Here is a 17,290-nt window from a genome sequence, read left to right as displayed (position 1 = left end):
GCAAGATGGGCGCACCTCGCCGGGCAGTAGCTTAGTCTCTACCTACAAGACAACACACACACTAAATGTTTCCTATAGTAACAATTAACCAATTGTATATTAATCTTATTTAAGGGAAACATAAAACGCGCGCGCGACGAGAAAGAGGCACACACACGTACTCTATACACACACGCAAGCTCTATTTTTGTAATAACGACGTTGTAATAACGACGTAAATTCTCAAGTAGTGTGCTCTCGCCGCGAGACAACGCGGTGTGTAATCTGTACGACCGTTGAAAGAAGGAAAGAGAGAGAGAGAAAAGAGAGATCGAGCCCGTACTTTATAACCCGCGCTTCTACGTGGAAGTAGGAAGAGAAAAGGAAGATCGCGGAGGAACGAGAGGAAGTATCATCGCGAAGAGGAGGAAAGAGAAGAACGGGAGCCGAATAGACACACAGTAGACACAGAAGAGACGACGCATAGAGGAAGAGAGGAGCGGCCGTTGCTCGTGCATGTATACGTGTGTCCGTGTACGAGGCAGCCAGCAGCGGCTATAGTCGCTGGACGTGCATAACGTCGGGCCGAGACGGCGACCGCAAGGACGACGTCGAGAACGATCGCGGGTGGCGAGAATCGGGTTGGTGGCACCCTCCGGGAACGGAGCATCGGACGGGGTTTCGATCGCGGGGAAGGCCGACACGACGTGCCGCCGCCGCTTCCGTCGACAGTGGCAATAGAGGTGGTGGAGGATCAGCAGCGGCGCGCTTAAAACGAGAAGCGGCCGATAAGCGGCGGCGCGGTGCGGCGAGTTTTCCCCTTTGACACACGGTGCAGTCGTCAACGGCGGTCGCGGCGCCGTTAGTCTCTCCGTTTCGCGGCGCGGTGCGGCGCAGCGGAACGCAGCGTGCGTTGTCTCTCTCTCTCTCTCTCTCTCCCTCACTCTTTCTCTCGTTCGCTTCCCTTTTTCTCTCTCTCTCTCTCTCTCTCTCTCTCTCTCTCTCCCTCCTTGTTCCGAGACACTCGTCGGGTGTGTGCGGTGCGTGCATGGTGCGTTTGATACGTATATAGAGTAACGAGGAAGATAGTTAATAACGACGACGACGAAGCCGTTACGGGAAGAGAGGAAGAAGACGTCGTGGAAGCTAATCGGGCTGGCCGGTGTGCGTACTACCGTGAGGTAGTAGTTGACAACGGCGATAGCAGTGTAGTAAGTGGTGAAAAAAGTGCGACACACCCTCTTGACATCCGTCGTTGGCATCGGCTCGACAGCGGCCTCTCTCTCTTTTTCTCTCAGCTCCCTTCTTTTCTATCTTTCTCTCTTCCTGTCCTTTCCGCCGCCTCTCTCTCTCTCTCTCTCCTCCCCCCTTTTCCCCTTCTCTCTTCGTCTCGTCAGTCCGTCTCGCTTCTTCCTACGTACACTTACAGAATCGCCAACGTACGCGCTCTCTATCTCTCCCCTCTCCCGCATTCCTCCTCGTCTCTAACCGTGCACACGCTCTCTCTCTCTCTCGCGCTCGCTCTTGCTCTCTCTCTCGGTGCTGCTTTTCTCTTTTCTATCGCATCCTTTTCCATTCGATATTTCCATTTATCGTGGGGATTTTTGAAATCGACGACGACGACGGCTGGCCCAGGGTGCATTAGAAGAGGCAAAAGATACGGTGGTACAGAGCACGGGTCAGTCTGTACCCTCTCCACCCCCTCCTTCGCCGCCATTGGGCCATCCCTCGTCGTTGCACAGCCAAGCAGCGGCGCGTCTCGTCTCGCCCCGGTATTCTTACACTACGTCGCCGGACACACACGCACGTTACCACGATCTTTCCCCGTTTTTCATCTCCATCCATGTTTTCCCTTCTGGCGACGCTTCACTCTGGTTTTCACCGGCCGATCGGGAAAGTGCGAATTCACGTTTAGTAGTGATCGGTGACGTGCGTGCGTGCGTGCGTGCGTTCTCGCTTGCGTACGTACGTACGTGTGTGTTATATATATATATATATATATATATGTATATATACGCACAAGCGAGCGCGCTACAGTGTGTTGCTTTCTCTGCTCTCAGTTCTACGATCAGTGTCGCCGGTGAGCGAGGAAAACTCGTGCGGTGCGGCAAGTGACGACTTTGTCGGACGGGAAACGGACGAGAGAGGAACGGCGAGGAGGCGCCGACAAGCAAGAGGAGAAGAAGGAGAAGAAGGAGGAGGAGGAGGTGAAGGAACCGGAGTGGCGGCGCTAAAGCGACCGGCGGCGACGGCTGACGGTGGTTTTTAGGCTGCGCGCCGGCGTATTATTGTTATTATTGTTATTATCAACGCGACTGTGCAGCTGTATCGTCCATTCGACGGAACACCACGACGCAGCAACCACAAGGCCGCTAACATGTCTGTGAGATTGGAAAACGTGGCCACGAGGAAGATGAATTATAAAATGAGTATGGTGAGTACGTACGCATATGCAATTTGTGTGTGTGTGTGTGTGTGTGAGCGAGACGAGGGCGCATACGTGTGCCTCGTTCACGCTCTATCTTTCTCTATCCTCTCGGCGGACGAGACGGCGGGTGCGCAGTGCGCGCACGACTCGCCGCTTACTTCGCGCAGCTCCGTTGGTGCGCGCGAGCGCGTGTTAACGTGGCGTGCAACGAGTCTGGATGGACGCGCCGTCTTCGCGCTTTGTCTCTCTCTTCCTTTCGAAATCTCATTTCTTTTTCTCACTCTACCCGTCTCTCTCATTCTCCATCTTGTCCACATTCATCCATATTTTACGTACATTTTTTTTTTTTTTTCCCTCGAAAAGACAAAAAATCTATTTTTCGTTTCACAATACGCGTCGTAAATTGTAAAATAAATTCTCGCCTCTCCGTCATCTTTTTTCTGAATATACTAGGTCGGATTTCGAATGCGAAAGCATGATGTGTCGCGGCCGAAAAGGAAGAATTACCTAACCTAACCTTCTATTCTTGCATTTCTCTTTCTATCGCGCATGCTTTACCAAATCGTCGTACCCGCATGGTGCTTGGCACCATGTTCGCGGAAAATAGCATCGGGAAAACGCATGCGCGCGCTCGCGCGCGCGTACACGTCGCGGAAAAGCCATGGAGAGTTTTAATCATGGGGGCGGCCGCCGACAACGGCTTGCGGAACCACCGGTGTAGTTTGACAGTTTGCCGCGGGGCGTCTGGCTGCTGCCCCACCCAGAGTCGTCTCTTTCTCTCTCTCTCCCCCCGACCGTCCCGTGCCTCTTTCGACCGTCTCACCGTGCCTGTCGTACACCCTCCCTCTCCCCGTTGCCCCATTCTCTCTCCTCTCTCTCTCTCTCTCTCTCTCTCTCTCTCTCTCTCTCTCCTCTCTCTCTCTCTCTCTCTCTCTCTCTCTCTCTCTCTCTCTCTCTCTCTCTCTCTCTCTCTCTCTCTCTCTCTCTCTCTCTCTCTCTCTCTCTCTCTCTCTCTCTCTCTCTCTCTCTCTCTCTCTCTCTCTCTCTCTCTCTCTCTCTCTCTCTCTCTCTCTCTCTCTCTCTCTCTCTCTCTCTCTCTCTCTCTCTCTCTCTCTCTCTCCGTTGCCCCATTCTCTCTCCTCTCTCTCTCTCTCTCTCTCTCTCTCTCTCTCTCTCTCTCTCTCTTCGCTTCTCTCTCGTTCGCACGTCGCAAAACACTCGATTCGTCTCTCGACTTCGGCTTTCGGCCGCATATTTTCCTTTTCCTCTCTGCGTTAGTTTGGTGCGATTTGCGAGATGCCGACATACGGTCTTTTTACGACCACGGTAAATATTGTTGTAAAAATGCTGTTAAAAATCGTGTAATGCTTCAAGGCTCTTTTTTAATAGTACCTTAATTCAATGTTATAAAGTAGTACCATAAATACATTTCGAAATAAAAATGACTTCAGTATGTCCAATACGTATTGCTTTCATTGATTAAAAAGAATTATGCTGGGAGCTCTGCCAAATCTCGCTAGACTAATGCAAAATTAATAAATTTATGATTTATGACAGATATGTCCATAAAAATGAAAGATTCTTAGATTTGAATATGTTTCCCGATTGTGTTACATTTTTAAAATAGAGCGATACAAGATCTGTCTTAAACTATTATTATTATCGCATGCCGTTTTTATGAACGATCTATTGCACGAATTGGAATATTATACGCGTGTAACGCGTGATAAAGTGTTAACTCTTAAATCGAAATATATTTTATATAAATTTAACACACAATATAAATTCTTGTATCAATTATAAATATACATAATATAATTGTATACATTTATTATTGCATTAATCTACAATTTTCTGAAATTTAATGACAGTTATAATCTCATCAATTATCCACAATAAATAAATGTCAATTTATCTTTATGGTTTATAAATTAGAGAGAGAAGAGAAAGAGAAAAAAAAAACTATTTTTTCGTATATGCTGCATTGCAAAAAAATAAATTGGGAGGCGAAAAAAATAAATTAGAGAACACTTGTTTTTAACTGGACATATTTTTCGATATTTTACGATTTAAGGGTTAATATAATCAATCGATCAAATATATCTGTTCTCCTTTTCCATATTTTATTAAGAGGTATATGTCAAAAAGTTGGAGACTTATAAGATCGTGAATTTTCGCAATCCTACACATTAGTCAGGACGAAGTGAGCAAGACGAATCGAAAAGGTTGTCTTTAGAAAGGTATGTGGCCTATGTTAGAGTAGAAATTCGGTGGCGGATAGTAATGTGTTGCAAGTTGCAACAGTGTTCTCTCCGTGTGTGCTAATTTTAGCTCGGAACCTGAGAAGAGCCGAATGCTAGAAATTCGATGGGCACGAGTTCGCCATTCCTCCTGACCCAAAGGAGAATCCTAAGATCCGTGTGACTAATGTTTCGACCTCAAGGAGAAAAGCTTCTAGAAATTTACAGAATTTTTTTAAACACATCTTTGAGTTATTCAAAATATAATTAAACCTCCGCTGATAAAATTTATATTAAAGGTTCATAATTATTTTCTATTATTATTAAATTTATTCATCCAAGTCTCTCTTAATTAAATAATGACATTAATCAATATCAGAAAAACAACGTCAATATCTTATTATATTTAATAAAGATCAATAGAATTTATACAATCCGTCTATTGAATAACGCAAGATTAAAATGCGCATTCTTGATCGTGATTTATACTTTACGCTAAATACACTGTGTCACCGCGTTTTACCCCTCACTTAAATACAGTCGTGGTCGTCGCCGAGGAAAGGTTATCGCGTGCGATGAACGGAGTTCAAGCAACTCCACCGTGATCTGTTGAGAACAGTCATCGTACAAAACAGCTGTTCGTTTTTCGCGACGAGCTGTATCGATTTAGATTTCTTTTATGAGGGCATAAAAATACGCCGTTTCTGCCGTGCGATAATTGGGCGCAATTTTCTTATATGTACTAGTAATTTTATGTTTTCGTCATTATTTCTTATAACCGTGTCACACGTATTAAGAGTTCTAATCTTTAACTATCCATCTAGATAAATATAATTCAACGGTGTTAAAAATAATTCGAGAGAGATACGTGTTTAAAGAAATAAATATAATAAAAGGAAAGAGAAAATTATAATATTCACATTATTAAAAAAAAAAAATAATTATTATTAATATAATATTATAAATATATATTGAAAATAGATGACGTGTAAAAATAATTCTATGAATATATCAGTGGAACTTGCTTTTATAGATTAATATCACGAACTTTTATCTCGAATAATGATCTCTCGTGAGAAACGAAAAAAACGCGAATACGTCGTTACCGGTTAATTAAATCCTTTCGCACCTCGCTCGTTCATAATTGGTTTCAGATCGCGCGTTAATTGCAACGAGGTAATATCCGATAGTTAATGAGCATCGCATTGCCGGTACATGTCGGACATGCATCTTGCACTACGTAATGTATATGTGAATGTGAATTTAAGAGGGTCCGCAATAATCACGTAAGAGATCTATCCTGTATATTTTAATCAACGAGTTTCGAGAATGCTCCTCGGATAAAGAAAAAATTTTTTTTCTATTTTTTACAAACGATAATTAATCTGCCATTAATTTAGAACGCATTTGCATTGAAATCTACGAATTTAATTGTCAGATTACAAAAAAAAAAACATTATTAGTTCTCTCCGCTTTTTAAATTCACAGCAGACAATTATTATCATCAGAATCTCGACATCAGAGAACATTCCGATAAGATTGCTTATGTCACGTGTCAGCCTGAAATTCCTATATTTTCCTGTTTTTTTATCGCTTTTTTTCGGAACAGATAATTATGTTATTTTCTTTGTGTCCTTATCGAAAAGGGACGCTGATAGTAGAATCGCGTTTCGAGAGAAATAAACGCGTTAGAGAAAAAGAGAAAGCGAATTAGCACACGGATTTTCTTCGAGTTTGAAAGTCGCCTAATGATAAAGTTAATGTAAAATTACGACAAGTTAATGTCTTTTCAAAGTATTTGTCAACACGGCGGGACATTATCTGTGAAATTTTTCTATGTACTTTTTTCAGTTTATCGCGCCTCAATACCGTCATATATGTTATCGCGTTGTCAATACCCGACGATGATAAGTGACGTTTGCGCGTTAATAGAGTCGAGATTCTCGTCGTTAGAAATTTTTCAATTTTTTTCAGTTTGAATATATTTTTCTAAAATTTATTTCTCAATTTAAAATAATTTTTATTTCAATATAATTTTTTAAATAAGATACTTTTACACATATATTGTCCAATTCATTACCGTATTTATATGAATTTTTATATAGTCTCTTCTATTGTGCATAATTTGAGAAAATTTATGCTTTCAATTTTGCCATATTTGACGAATTTAATCCGAGCATATGTAAATATAAATCTTTATTTTGTTCTGGTTTTTTTTTTTTTTTTTTTATCGAACTGAATATCGTATTATAATAAATGATAAAATTGTGAAGATTAATCAGCTAGAAGAAAAGTAACCACCATTTCGTACTTTAAACTCCGCAATCTGCTTATCAAATATTTAATCACAAAATCCTCAAATCAGCGATTGGCCGATTTAATCACCATTGTGTGCATCAAAATATTTGATTGCATCTTATATAGTCGAAAATCGAATTAAATATAATATTCAATTTAATATTTTTAATATCAAAAACATTTAATATTTTCCCTCTCTTTCTCTTTTAATTTCATATATATAATCATTTTTTATTTTAGTTTTATATAATTTCTTATATTTTTCTTACAGTAATAATTATATAATATCTCAAAATCTTTTCAATTATTTAATTTTTAATTATTTTTCCCAATTTTATTAATGTTCGCATATAAGCTAATATACGGTTAATGCAGACTTGATAGCGCTCAAAACTCGTCGCGTACCGCAGAATTTTTTCTTTTTTCTTCGTTTTTGCGGCCAAGTTTTTTGCCATGGCTATCGTGATGAAAACAAAACCGAAACCGTACTCTGGTTATCGAATGTCTCGACTTTGCCGTTGCTTCCAAGGACGATCATTAAATTAATTCATTGATTGTACACCACCAGTTGCAGCATTTCAATATTTATCTATTAATTGCAATAATTAGTTACAATATAATTAATGAGCATATAAAAGCGAATCGCTATTTAAATAAATACAAATATTAAAAAATTGTACAAAAATATATATATTATATACATATATGAGAGAGAGAGAGAGAGAGAGAGAAAATATTAATATTAAATGTAAACATCAACACGCAAGAATAATAAATAGACAGAAAGTTGAAGATCGGGATAGCTTTTTTTCAGCAGCTTTTCGATCACGTTTTCCAAAAAAAGAGTAATCCTGCCGGCGTCGCAAGATATCGTATTGACGTCATTATCACCCCACCCCGTTGCTCTCGCTTCACACCCTATTGCGGTCGCTCGTCTGAGGATTATTTCGAGAACCGGAAGACGCGCGAAAACGAGATTAACGATATCGAAGGGAGATTTCCGGGAGGAGGAGAAGGGCTCGCGTCCCTTCGGCGTCGGCCACCGCGGATAATCGATATCATCCTTGCTGCGCCTATCCTCCTCTTCCCAGTTTTGACGCAACCTTGCCTGTCCGCCGCCCTTTTCCGCATCGTGGCTGCTACCTTATGCGAGTCGAGGGCGTCTTATCGAGAGCGGCGTCCCAAATCCTTGACACACCCCGCTTTAGAATTTTTAGGTCGCCAAAGATTTTCAAGGATTTAACATTTTTATGCAAAGACAAGTGTTAGGATAAATTTGTTTCTTACGAGATTTTGAGAAAATTTATTTGACAAATTAATAAGACACTTAACGAAGCACTTGTATGAATCTTTAAAGTAATTTTTTTTTATCATAGCAAGAGAGATTATCTCATTTAAATATCAAACTTATTATTGTACATGTGTAAATTTAAAAATATATTTTTCTAATTTAATTTAATTTAATATCAAATTTTTTTACGCGCGAACGATTATTCGATAATTTGTGCTAATTATTTATCCCCACGCGAAATTATTGAATTCTTGCGATACGACACGGGAAACATCGCGTGCAACTGAACCTTGGAATTCGCGCGAACGCGAATACTGTCGTCTCTCTGCCTACATACTTCGGCGGCCACGTTGCCTCGCCTCAGCTCCTCGATACCCGCCATTCACGAGATTTACCGGCCGGCGGCACGCGGTGCACAACGGTACCTGATGACGACGCCGGTCGGCGGTGTCAAGGCCGTCCGTCCGATGCGGCCTTTCTAACGCGTCGTCGTCGCTAGAAGACGCTCGTGAGGAGGAGGATCGAAACCTCCGGCGGTCACACGATACATCACGGGGCAAAATTTTGTCCCACTTTTGCGAGAATAGAGATATTTCATCGTGACACGATACTTTAATTAATCATGTATTAACATGCATTTTGTAAAGATTATGCATGATTTGAGATTTTTGCATTTTTTTGAAGAAACTGTGAAATTAGTCACTTTCATGGGTTTTAAGAAGTCTACAAAATTTTTTAAAAGGGTATTTTATTTCAATCTTTTTTTTGTATGAAAAAAATTTAAAATCTTTACTTCTATTACAATGGAAAAATTTTCTCGATATTTATAGCCATGCTATGACTAAGAAGAAAAACAAATCAAATCAGTTTACGATATGTTGATCTTATCTACACATTTTCCCATATTATCAATAGCAATAAAAATATTCTAGGTAATCAAGGGCAAATATCCTGTTTAATAAGAAAAGCAAAGGAAGCATTTTAGGAAGAGATATTTCGTTTAGATATAATAGAACCGATAAGAGAAAAATTTTACTATATTTATCTGCTCTTAGAAAAATTTCTTTCGTGAAGATAATACGAAGACTTCTACCTGAGTGATTCTCGCTTGTCTCTCGATGTCGGGATAAAAACTGAGACGACCTAGGCTTGAAGTTAAAAAGAGAGAGAATAGCCATCGGCCTAGATACACACGTAGTCAAGGTCTGTCGTCTGTTTGCATAGCATGCACCTTTATTACATCATCGTTTAACGTAGGAAGTCGCGTTTTTTACCACGCTACATAGAGTAAAATTTGTCTATTAAAAGAGAAGCAAGAATATTTATATTATCTGATTGTAGATAATAGTGGTTTGAACTTTTTCTTTCTTTATATTAACAGATATTGATATTTGTTATTGTCACAGAGAGCGCAACATTATTTAAAAGAATTTATTTTTAATCACGTTTAAAAAATATTTAGAGAAAGGTTGTGTACTCTTTAACTCTGGCATTTTTTCTAGTTGATATTTTTTGTATACAGAAATATCGACATTTCTTTATTTGCTTTGAAAGTTTAAATTAAATTGTATTTATTTTATAATTGAATTAATATAAAATCCAAAATTAAGAAATATATGGTAATATGTAAAAAAAATTCCATAAATCTTTTTAGTTAGTATAAAAAGAAAAATGCATTTCTATATTTCTAGCTTGTATATTATTTAAAAAATCCAAATATAATTCTAAAACAATAAATTTTTAAAAAATTTTTTGAAATATTTGATAATATATTTTGAGATACCATTATCTAATATAAAGTAAAACATATTAGTAATTTTAGTAAAAAAATTATAATTTTTAAATACTTTTGTGCTCCTGGAATGGACAACATTTACGCGTTATCAACAAAGCATTATTATGGGACATAGTGTCCCATAATAATGCTTTGTTGTACGATGATTCGTGATGGTATGATTCATGACGCTCGTGACTGCATGATTCATGACGCGTGATCGAAGAAAAGCGTATTTTCCAACTTCGGAAGTTGATCGGCAAAAAAATATTATTCAGGATATTTTTAGATCATAGCTCTTCAACAGCGCAGCTTATCGTTAGTAATTAATCCAAATAATTTCTAGCTACACTTCTCAGTATAATGTATTTTCATTATTTTCAGTACATTTTATGGACACTTTCTAAATGGAAATTATTCTATATTTTTAATAAGTAATTGAATAATTAAATTATTATATATTATTAATAAATATAATAGCAATTAAATTCTCTTTTATATTGTCGCTTTGCATAGATATAAAATGGTCGTCCAAACCTAGAAATATTGCCGATGTATCAATTGAATTATCGAGCTCTCCGAATTGTACTAATAAAATTAGATGGTACAAACTAATGTATTCGTCTAGTCTTTCTAGCTACACTTCTCAGTATAATGTATTTTCATTATTTTCAGTACATGAATTAACGATTAAAAACATTTATTTCAATGGAAAATAGAGATTGTTTTTAAAGTGTGAAAAATAATATCCTAAAAAGAGAAATGTTTTATTTATAATTCTATTTATTCATAATATATAATAGGGGAATTACATTCTATGTATAAATTTTATGCTATATATATATATATATATATATATGTTTATATATAAATAATTGTATATTAATTAGTCGCTTTGCATAGATATAAAATGGTCGTCCAAACCTAGAAATATTGCCGATGTATCAATTGAATTATCGAGCTCTCCGAATTGTACTAATAAAATTAGATGGTACAAACTAATGTATTCGTCTAGTCAATGCTAATTTGCAAGAAAAATATATATTTTTTCATGTTTTTTTTATTTATTTCGGAATATTACATTAAAAACAATTTAAAATTAAACAAAACGAAAAGATGCCTCGACTAAAAGATGTAAGAACACTATAGTGAGGGTAATTATAGTTCTTAAGATAAAATACAATAAATAATAACAAAAATAATTATTGAAACGGCAGTAACTACAATTAATCGTACGATAATATCGGACCAATCTTCGCGTTCGCGCAGCTGTCGCGTTTGCGTGTGTAGGTTTTGAATTTAGCTGTCTCAGATCGCGCAGGGAGAAAACATTTGTAATGACAATGACAACGGAAGTGGTCACGCTATTAGTAATGCAGCTTGCACAATGGCCATTGCTTATGAATAAGGTCGCACTTCGAGAGTTTATATCGTTTGCAATTTGCAAGCGTGACGACGTTCATATGCCTTGGACAAAAGCTCATTAATCTTCGTGAAGTTCTCGAAATCATTTCCGGAGGTTTCAATGATATTTTTATGATAGCTTTTTTCCAAACAAAAACCAAAGAATGTATTTCTTTTCCCAAGCATGTCGTTTAGTTTTAGATATTTATTATCATTAAATTATTATCTTTTAAATTTATAAATATAGAATAATATTAATAATATTCTTTTATATATATATATATATATATATACATATATAAGAAATTAAAAATTTATTGCAATTATATCGATTTTGTAATCTTCTTGATACATCATTTGAAATTCAAATTCGTGGTAATTATTTTTATATGATATTTTCTGTTTTTGCGCAAAAGATTCGAAATTCCACCCTGTTATATTTCCCAATATATCTAGCACATTGTTTTCCCTGTGCGCTATAAGGAGACGGAAGCACGCGACGTGGCTAATAATACCCGCCGCCAGCCTAAACTCGGATAAAGGGTGTCAAATCCGAGACGCCCAGGCGGTCAGCCAGTCTCGTTGTTCTCTATTTTTCCGTGATAAATTCTTTTTTTTTATTAAGATAAAAACTTTCTCATGTTTCTTTTAAATGAATACAAAACTGATAAAAAAAAATTACAAATATCAAGATTCTTAGTTAATTAAAATCTTAATTAAAATTATCAATTATTATCATTAATTAATTAAAAAACTGTACTAAAATTTTAAATTACTCCAATTGATTTTTGTATCAATTATTTGAAATATCTTTTTATTTTATATCTATTTATTGCTCGATAGCATTTGATAAAATTCGATTTTATTATTTTAATTAAGAAGTTTATAGTAAAAAAATATTTTTACAAATTTCCTGTCAATTATTGGAGAGATTAATCGTTTTCGATAGCGTTGCTTTATCTTCGTTGCGTTATGCATCGTGTTTTCTCGCCTCGTCCTTCTACGAGTCGCGTGCATCCCATGCATAAGCTACGCCTGTTCCAGCACTCACGTAAACCATACGTGCCGCTCGCGAAACGCGTGCGATGTACATATGTATGTACTTCCCCCCCCCCCCCCCCCCATATCGTAGCACGATGTAGTACGCGATGTATGCACTCGGCGATGGATGCACCGCCCGACGCGATGCACTCTCTCGCTCGACTCGATTACGGGCTCGCCGCGCCTTCCGAAAGGATAGACATTTATAGACTATGCAAATGCCTATAAATTATAAGCCGTTTACTCAAGTACCCGAGACGCGATAAGTGTGACGCGACATATCTTTCTTGTCTTTTCAAGAGAGAACTAACATTTAAACAACCTGCGAACAATTTACGTTAATGAAAATGAAAAGTGAATTTACACGTAACAATTGAAAATTTGATTTAATTCTACTTGTTATTTATTTTATTTCGTGTTTAAATATTTTCAGAGATTATTCAAATATAGGGAATCAGGCCACTCTTTATTTATTTTGAATTATTAAATGTTAGCGTGTGTGTACGCGAGAAAAGTTAACTCTTACTTTTATTTTTCCGTTCTCTTTACTTCAGAAAGTTACTCCTCAAGAGGACGTTAAGCTTAAGATTTGAAAAAAAATGCCTGCATCCCGCTTATGCCCATCTGCTTGCCCGTGTCCCTCCTCGCTCGCATACCGAGCATACCGTTTCTTCACCTTGAAAGAATACCCGCAACACACCGGGTGTCCGCGATGTTATCTTCGGATGATTTCACCGAGATAGTACCTGGGATTTCAAACACGATAATCACATCTTTTTTAAAAATTTTGTATCATAATTGGCGCGCGCGAATGATGTACATTAGTTAAAAAAGTCGTAAATAATTTTGTCTTGAAAACAATTTTTATTAATATTATAACTCTTTTATTAATATTCTAATTTTATTAATATGCAAATTATTGAAAACTGCTACGACGAAGCAATGGATAAATCACATTACACACACACATTATTGCATTCTCTATATTAAATTTACATATCGCAATCTGTTGAAAATCGTTAAGGATTTAAAACGGCCGGGATCGATCGTGCGGCACGACATTTTCACGGTAAGACGATAAATTCGCCAAATTAATAGTAGAAAGGATCGAAAAAGCGCATTCCAGGACATCGCGTATCATAATTGGCGCGCGCGAATGATGTACATTAGAAATAATTTGTATGTATTGCACCAAAAGTTATGAATGATTATTAAAATATTGTTAAGATTACATAGTGTTATAAAATTGACAGAATATTAGAAGATTATTAAAATTTATAAATATCTATGTCTGAATAGAATATATCTGGAATTTCTATTAAATTATTTCTTATTTATAAATATATATATATATATATTTTGTTTTTTAAAATATTATAACTCTTTTATTAATATTCTAATTTTATTAATATGCAAATTATTGAAAACTGCTACGACGAAGCAATGGATAAATCACATTACACACACACATTATTGCATTCTCTATATTAAATTTACATATCGCAATCTGTTGAAAATCGTTAAGGATTTAAAACGGCCGGGATCGATCGTGCGGCACGACATTTTCACGGTAAGACGATAAATTCGCCAAATTAATAGTAGAAAGGATCGAAAAAGCGCATTCCAGGACAGCGCGAACGCGTGTTTGCTCGCTAATAGAGCATAACAAAATAAAAAAAAGAGAATAAAAGAGAGATCGCGCGTAGATACATTTCTCCGGTATGTGGCGCATATCCTGGATCCATTTCTCTCTCTCTCTCTCTCTCTCTCTTTCTCTCTCTCTCATCGTCCTTAAAAGAAAGCGCGAAGATACACGTAGAGCGCGGCCAATTAACGGCCGCGTTATGATAATATACTAGATAATATATGATAAACGCACTCGCTCACTTGCATTTCGCGCGGAAGATTGTAAAACGGAAACGATAGTGCATAAATAGCGCGCCGTTAGAGCGTTCATTCGGTTAGAAACGGATCTATATGTTATCCGAGACATCCTCTCTCTCTGATACTGACCGCGGATCTCTGCTGCATGACGAACGATAATAGAGCGAGATCTATTTCTCTAATTTCACGTTGTATAACTTGGAAAGTTATATATAATTAATCAATATATCACAAATATTCTACATTATTTTTGAAAAATTATATAATCGAAGAAAGAAAATTCGTACAATAGGGTGTCTTTACACTGAAAAAAAAAAAAAATTGTTAATTTAACTAAATCCGTTCAACTAATTCCCATTTTTTTAATTGAAATATTTATATATTTAAGTCAAATACGACATATTAAATCTAACATGACGTATATTTGACTTAAATATATAAATATTTTAATTTAAAAAATTGTAATTAGTTGAATGGATTTAGTCAAGTTAACAATTTTTTTTTTTTTCAATGTACTTCCTGGAAAAATATGGAAAACCTGGGAATTTCAAGCATTTGTTTTGTACCTGGAAAAATAAAGGAATTCTCATGAAATTTTTTATTGCGACTTGAGGAATTTTTTTAATAATCGTCTTTTTCATAATTTTTTTACATTGTATCTATCTTTATATATATTCAATACATTTACCTTAACAAAGTATTGAATGTGCAGTACATATTCCTCATTATAATTTTTTTATCGATAACAAAATAAAAATATTATGCAAGTGAAACGCACGTTTATCTTACCAAGGGTATTCAGTATTTTTATCAGTATATTTGTGCAAATCTAGCACAAAAGCATTAGAAAACACGTAACAAAAAAATTCCATTTTAGAAAATTGTAAAAAAATCTTTAAAATATTCTCTCTACCCGGAATTTTAAATAAAAATACCTGAAAGGTCGGGGAATTTTCAGAAAATTTTTTTACAGGGTTCGAGTAGAGAGACATCCTTTATACAAGTTTTCTGGCGTTTGACGTAGCTTGGAAAATATTAACGCAGTGCAATAAATACCGTTAAATACGCGGTATACGAGTTCGAAAAAGGAGACGAGGACGAAAGGGCGGGCGGACCGAGTTCGCGTTACAACGATGCGCAGACGTGGTGAGCAGGAAGTGACATCCGGTCGGTCGGTCGGTCGGTCGGTCGCTCTTCTCTCTGGCCGGATCACGACACGGCCGTGCATTTCGCACGTTCGTTCGGTCGTTCTCTCTTCTATTCCGCCGAGGGCCGCGTCATGCCGTGCGCGACTCGTCAACGGCTAACCATGGCCGAATCATCATCCGTCTGGTTTTATCGCATGGCCGATGCGTCAGCGGAGCGAGAGTTTTACACACAGGGTGTCCCCCAATTGAGCGCGCGCGACAATAAGTGGTATTTCCGCGAGAATTCTCTCGTCTATTAATTTTTATCATTCGCGACGAATATTTAAGCAATATTCGTGGCTTTTTGAATCTAATATAAGCGATTTAAGAGCTTCGTTTAAATTAAAATCTAGAGAAATATGAACGAATGATAAAATTATCTTCGAATAGACTTTGGATAAAATCTTAATCGAGGCTTATTTACATAAATTACATATAATGTTTGAAACTGAAAGGTTACGCGGTAAATGATGAAAACCGCGACGCGCCGATAGTTACGCGATCGATACGCAGACGCTCTTGATTCAAGAGCCTTGGATGCTGTTAGAAAGATACATCCTGATGCACCGTCGCGAAAGAAAGACGCATGGAACGAAAGAAGAGGGAGGGGGTGAAGACTGCTGGAGATCGACCGACTAGAGCTGGCCGTTCTTTCTCGTTATCGAAGAGGCGTGACCGCGCGAGGTCACTGATAAACGATAACGGGTGGGGTCTCTCTCTCTCTCTCTCTTTTCTTCTTATCGACGTACACGTTTGACGATGTGTGTGCGCGAAACTACGGGATCGGCGAGAAACGCGATCGCTTTCTAAAATAGTATGCCGTTTCGCTCGAGGAAATCGATAGGGGCCGATGCGATGGTTGCATCGATATTAAAATCCCCCCCCCCCCCCCCTCGCTGCAGTCACATTGGATTCTGACAAATACAAGCAGAAAATGACGGACCATGGATTTTTATTAACGTCGAGATTAATTAAGTCAGTTTTGCTCATATTATATCTATGCATTTCTATAAATCTGTTCTATCGAATGTGATGTGAAAGATCAAACTCATTTCGCTTCGTATAGATTATTATTAACGAATCTCGCGAATGAAATAATGTGCAATAATATTACTGCTGATAGTAGTAATTCACGATACTAGTAATATTTGTAATTTTTGTTTTATGAATTTTTAAATTATTTACCATTGTGTACGTTTCTTTTTTTCATTTGAAGGAATATTTTATCAAACACATTTTCTCTTTTTTTTTCTTTTACTTGAGAAAAATTAACAAAACTTGTGTACGCAACTCTTATCAAAAAGCTAGTTTTAGGCAGCAGTTTTTGAATTGTTTCTATTTTTTTTTCTTTTGCGTAAAATGTTTATTATCTAACGGGAGGGAATAATATACTCACATTTATATATGCGCTCGCTGAATTATTAATCAACATTGATAATTTGCTACAATTATTTTAATACTAAACCGAGAATATCTTTCATTAAAAGATCAACATGATTTCATGTTGACAACATGTCCACTGATTTTTTCTTATTGTTAGTATTTTATTTTGTATGCGACATCGCGTGACAAAAAAATATGTTAGAACAATAATATACATTATTTGAGACCTGTTCTCTCTCTTTAATAGATATATTAAACTGAAATCTTCCAGCCCCACTCATTATTCTATAAGTTATTACAACAATTTTTCTCACGACTATGACTATTTTTTATGATGTGTATAAGTCATCAAAGAGATCATATCTATATTATATATATATA

The 17,290-nt window shown here is 37.0% G+C and overlaps 1 protein-coding gene across 1 annotated transcript in view; it reads left to right on the top strand.

The window, feature by feature from the left end:
- Positions 1-17,290, top strand: part of LOC115242895 (protein alan shepard-like) — a 31,778-nt gene continuing 14,488 nt past the window's right edge. The window contains 2 exon segments of the mRNA XM_029819489.1: positions 1-1,190; positions 2,040-2,413. Of these exon segments, the coding sequence (XP_029675349.1) occupies positions 2,357-2,413 (57 nt within the window). The 5' untranslated portion in view covers positions 1-1,190; positions 2,040-2,356.

Source organism: Formica exsecta, unplaced genomic scaffold (assembly GCF_003651465.1).
Source record: "Formica exsecta isolate Colony F162 unplaced genomic scaffold, ASM365146v1 scaffold659, whole genome shotgun sequence".
Taxonomy (NCBI): Eukaryota; Metazoa; Arthropoda; class Insecta; order Hymenoptera; family Formicidae; genus Formica; species Formica exsecta.
The sequence above is the reverse complement of the archived record's forward strand: the minus strand, read 5'-3'. Positions and strand labels throughout refer to the sequence as shown.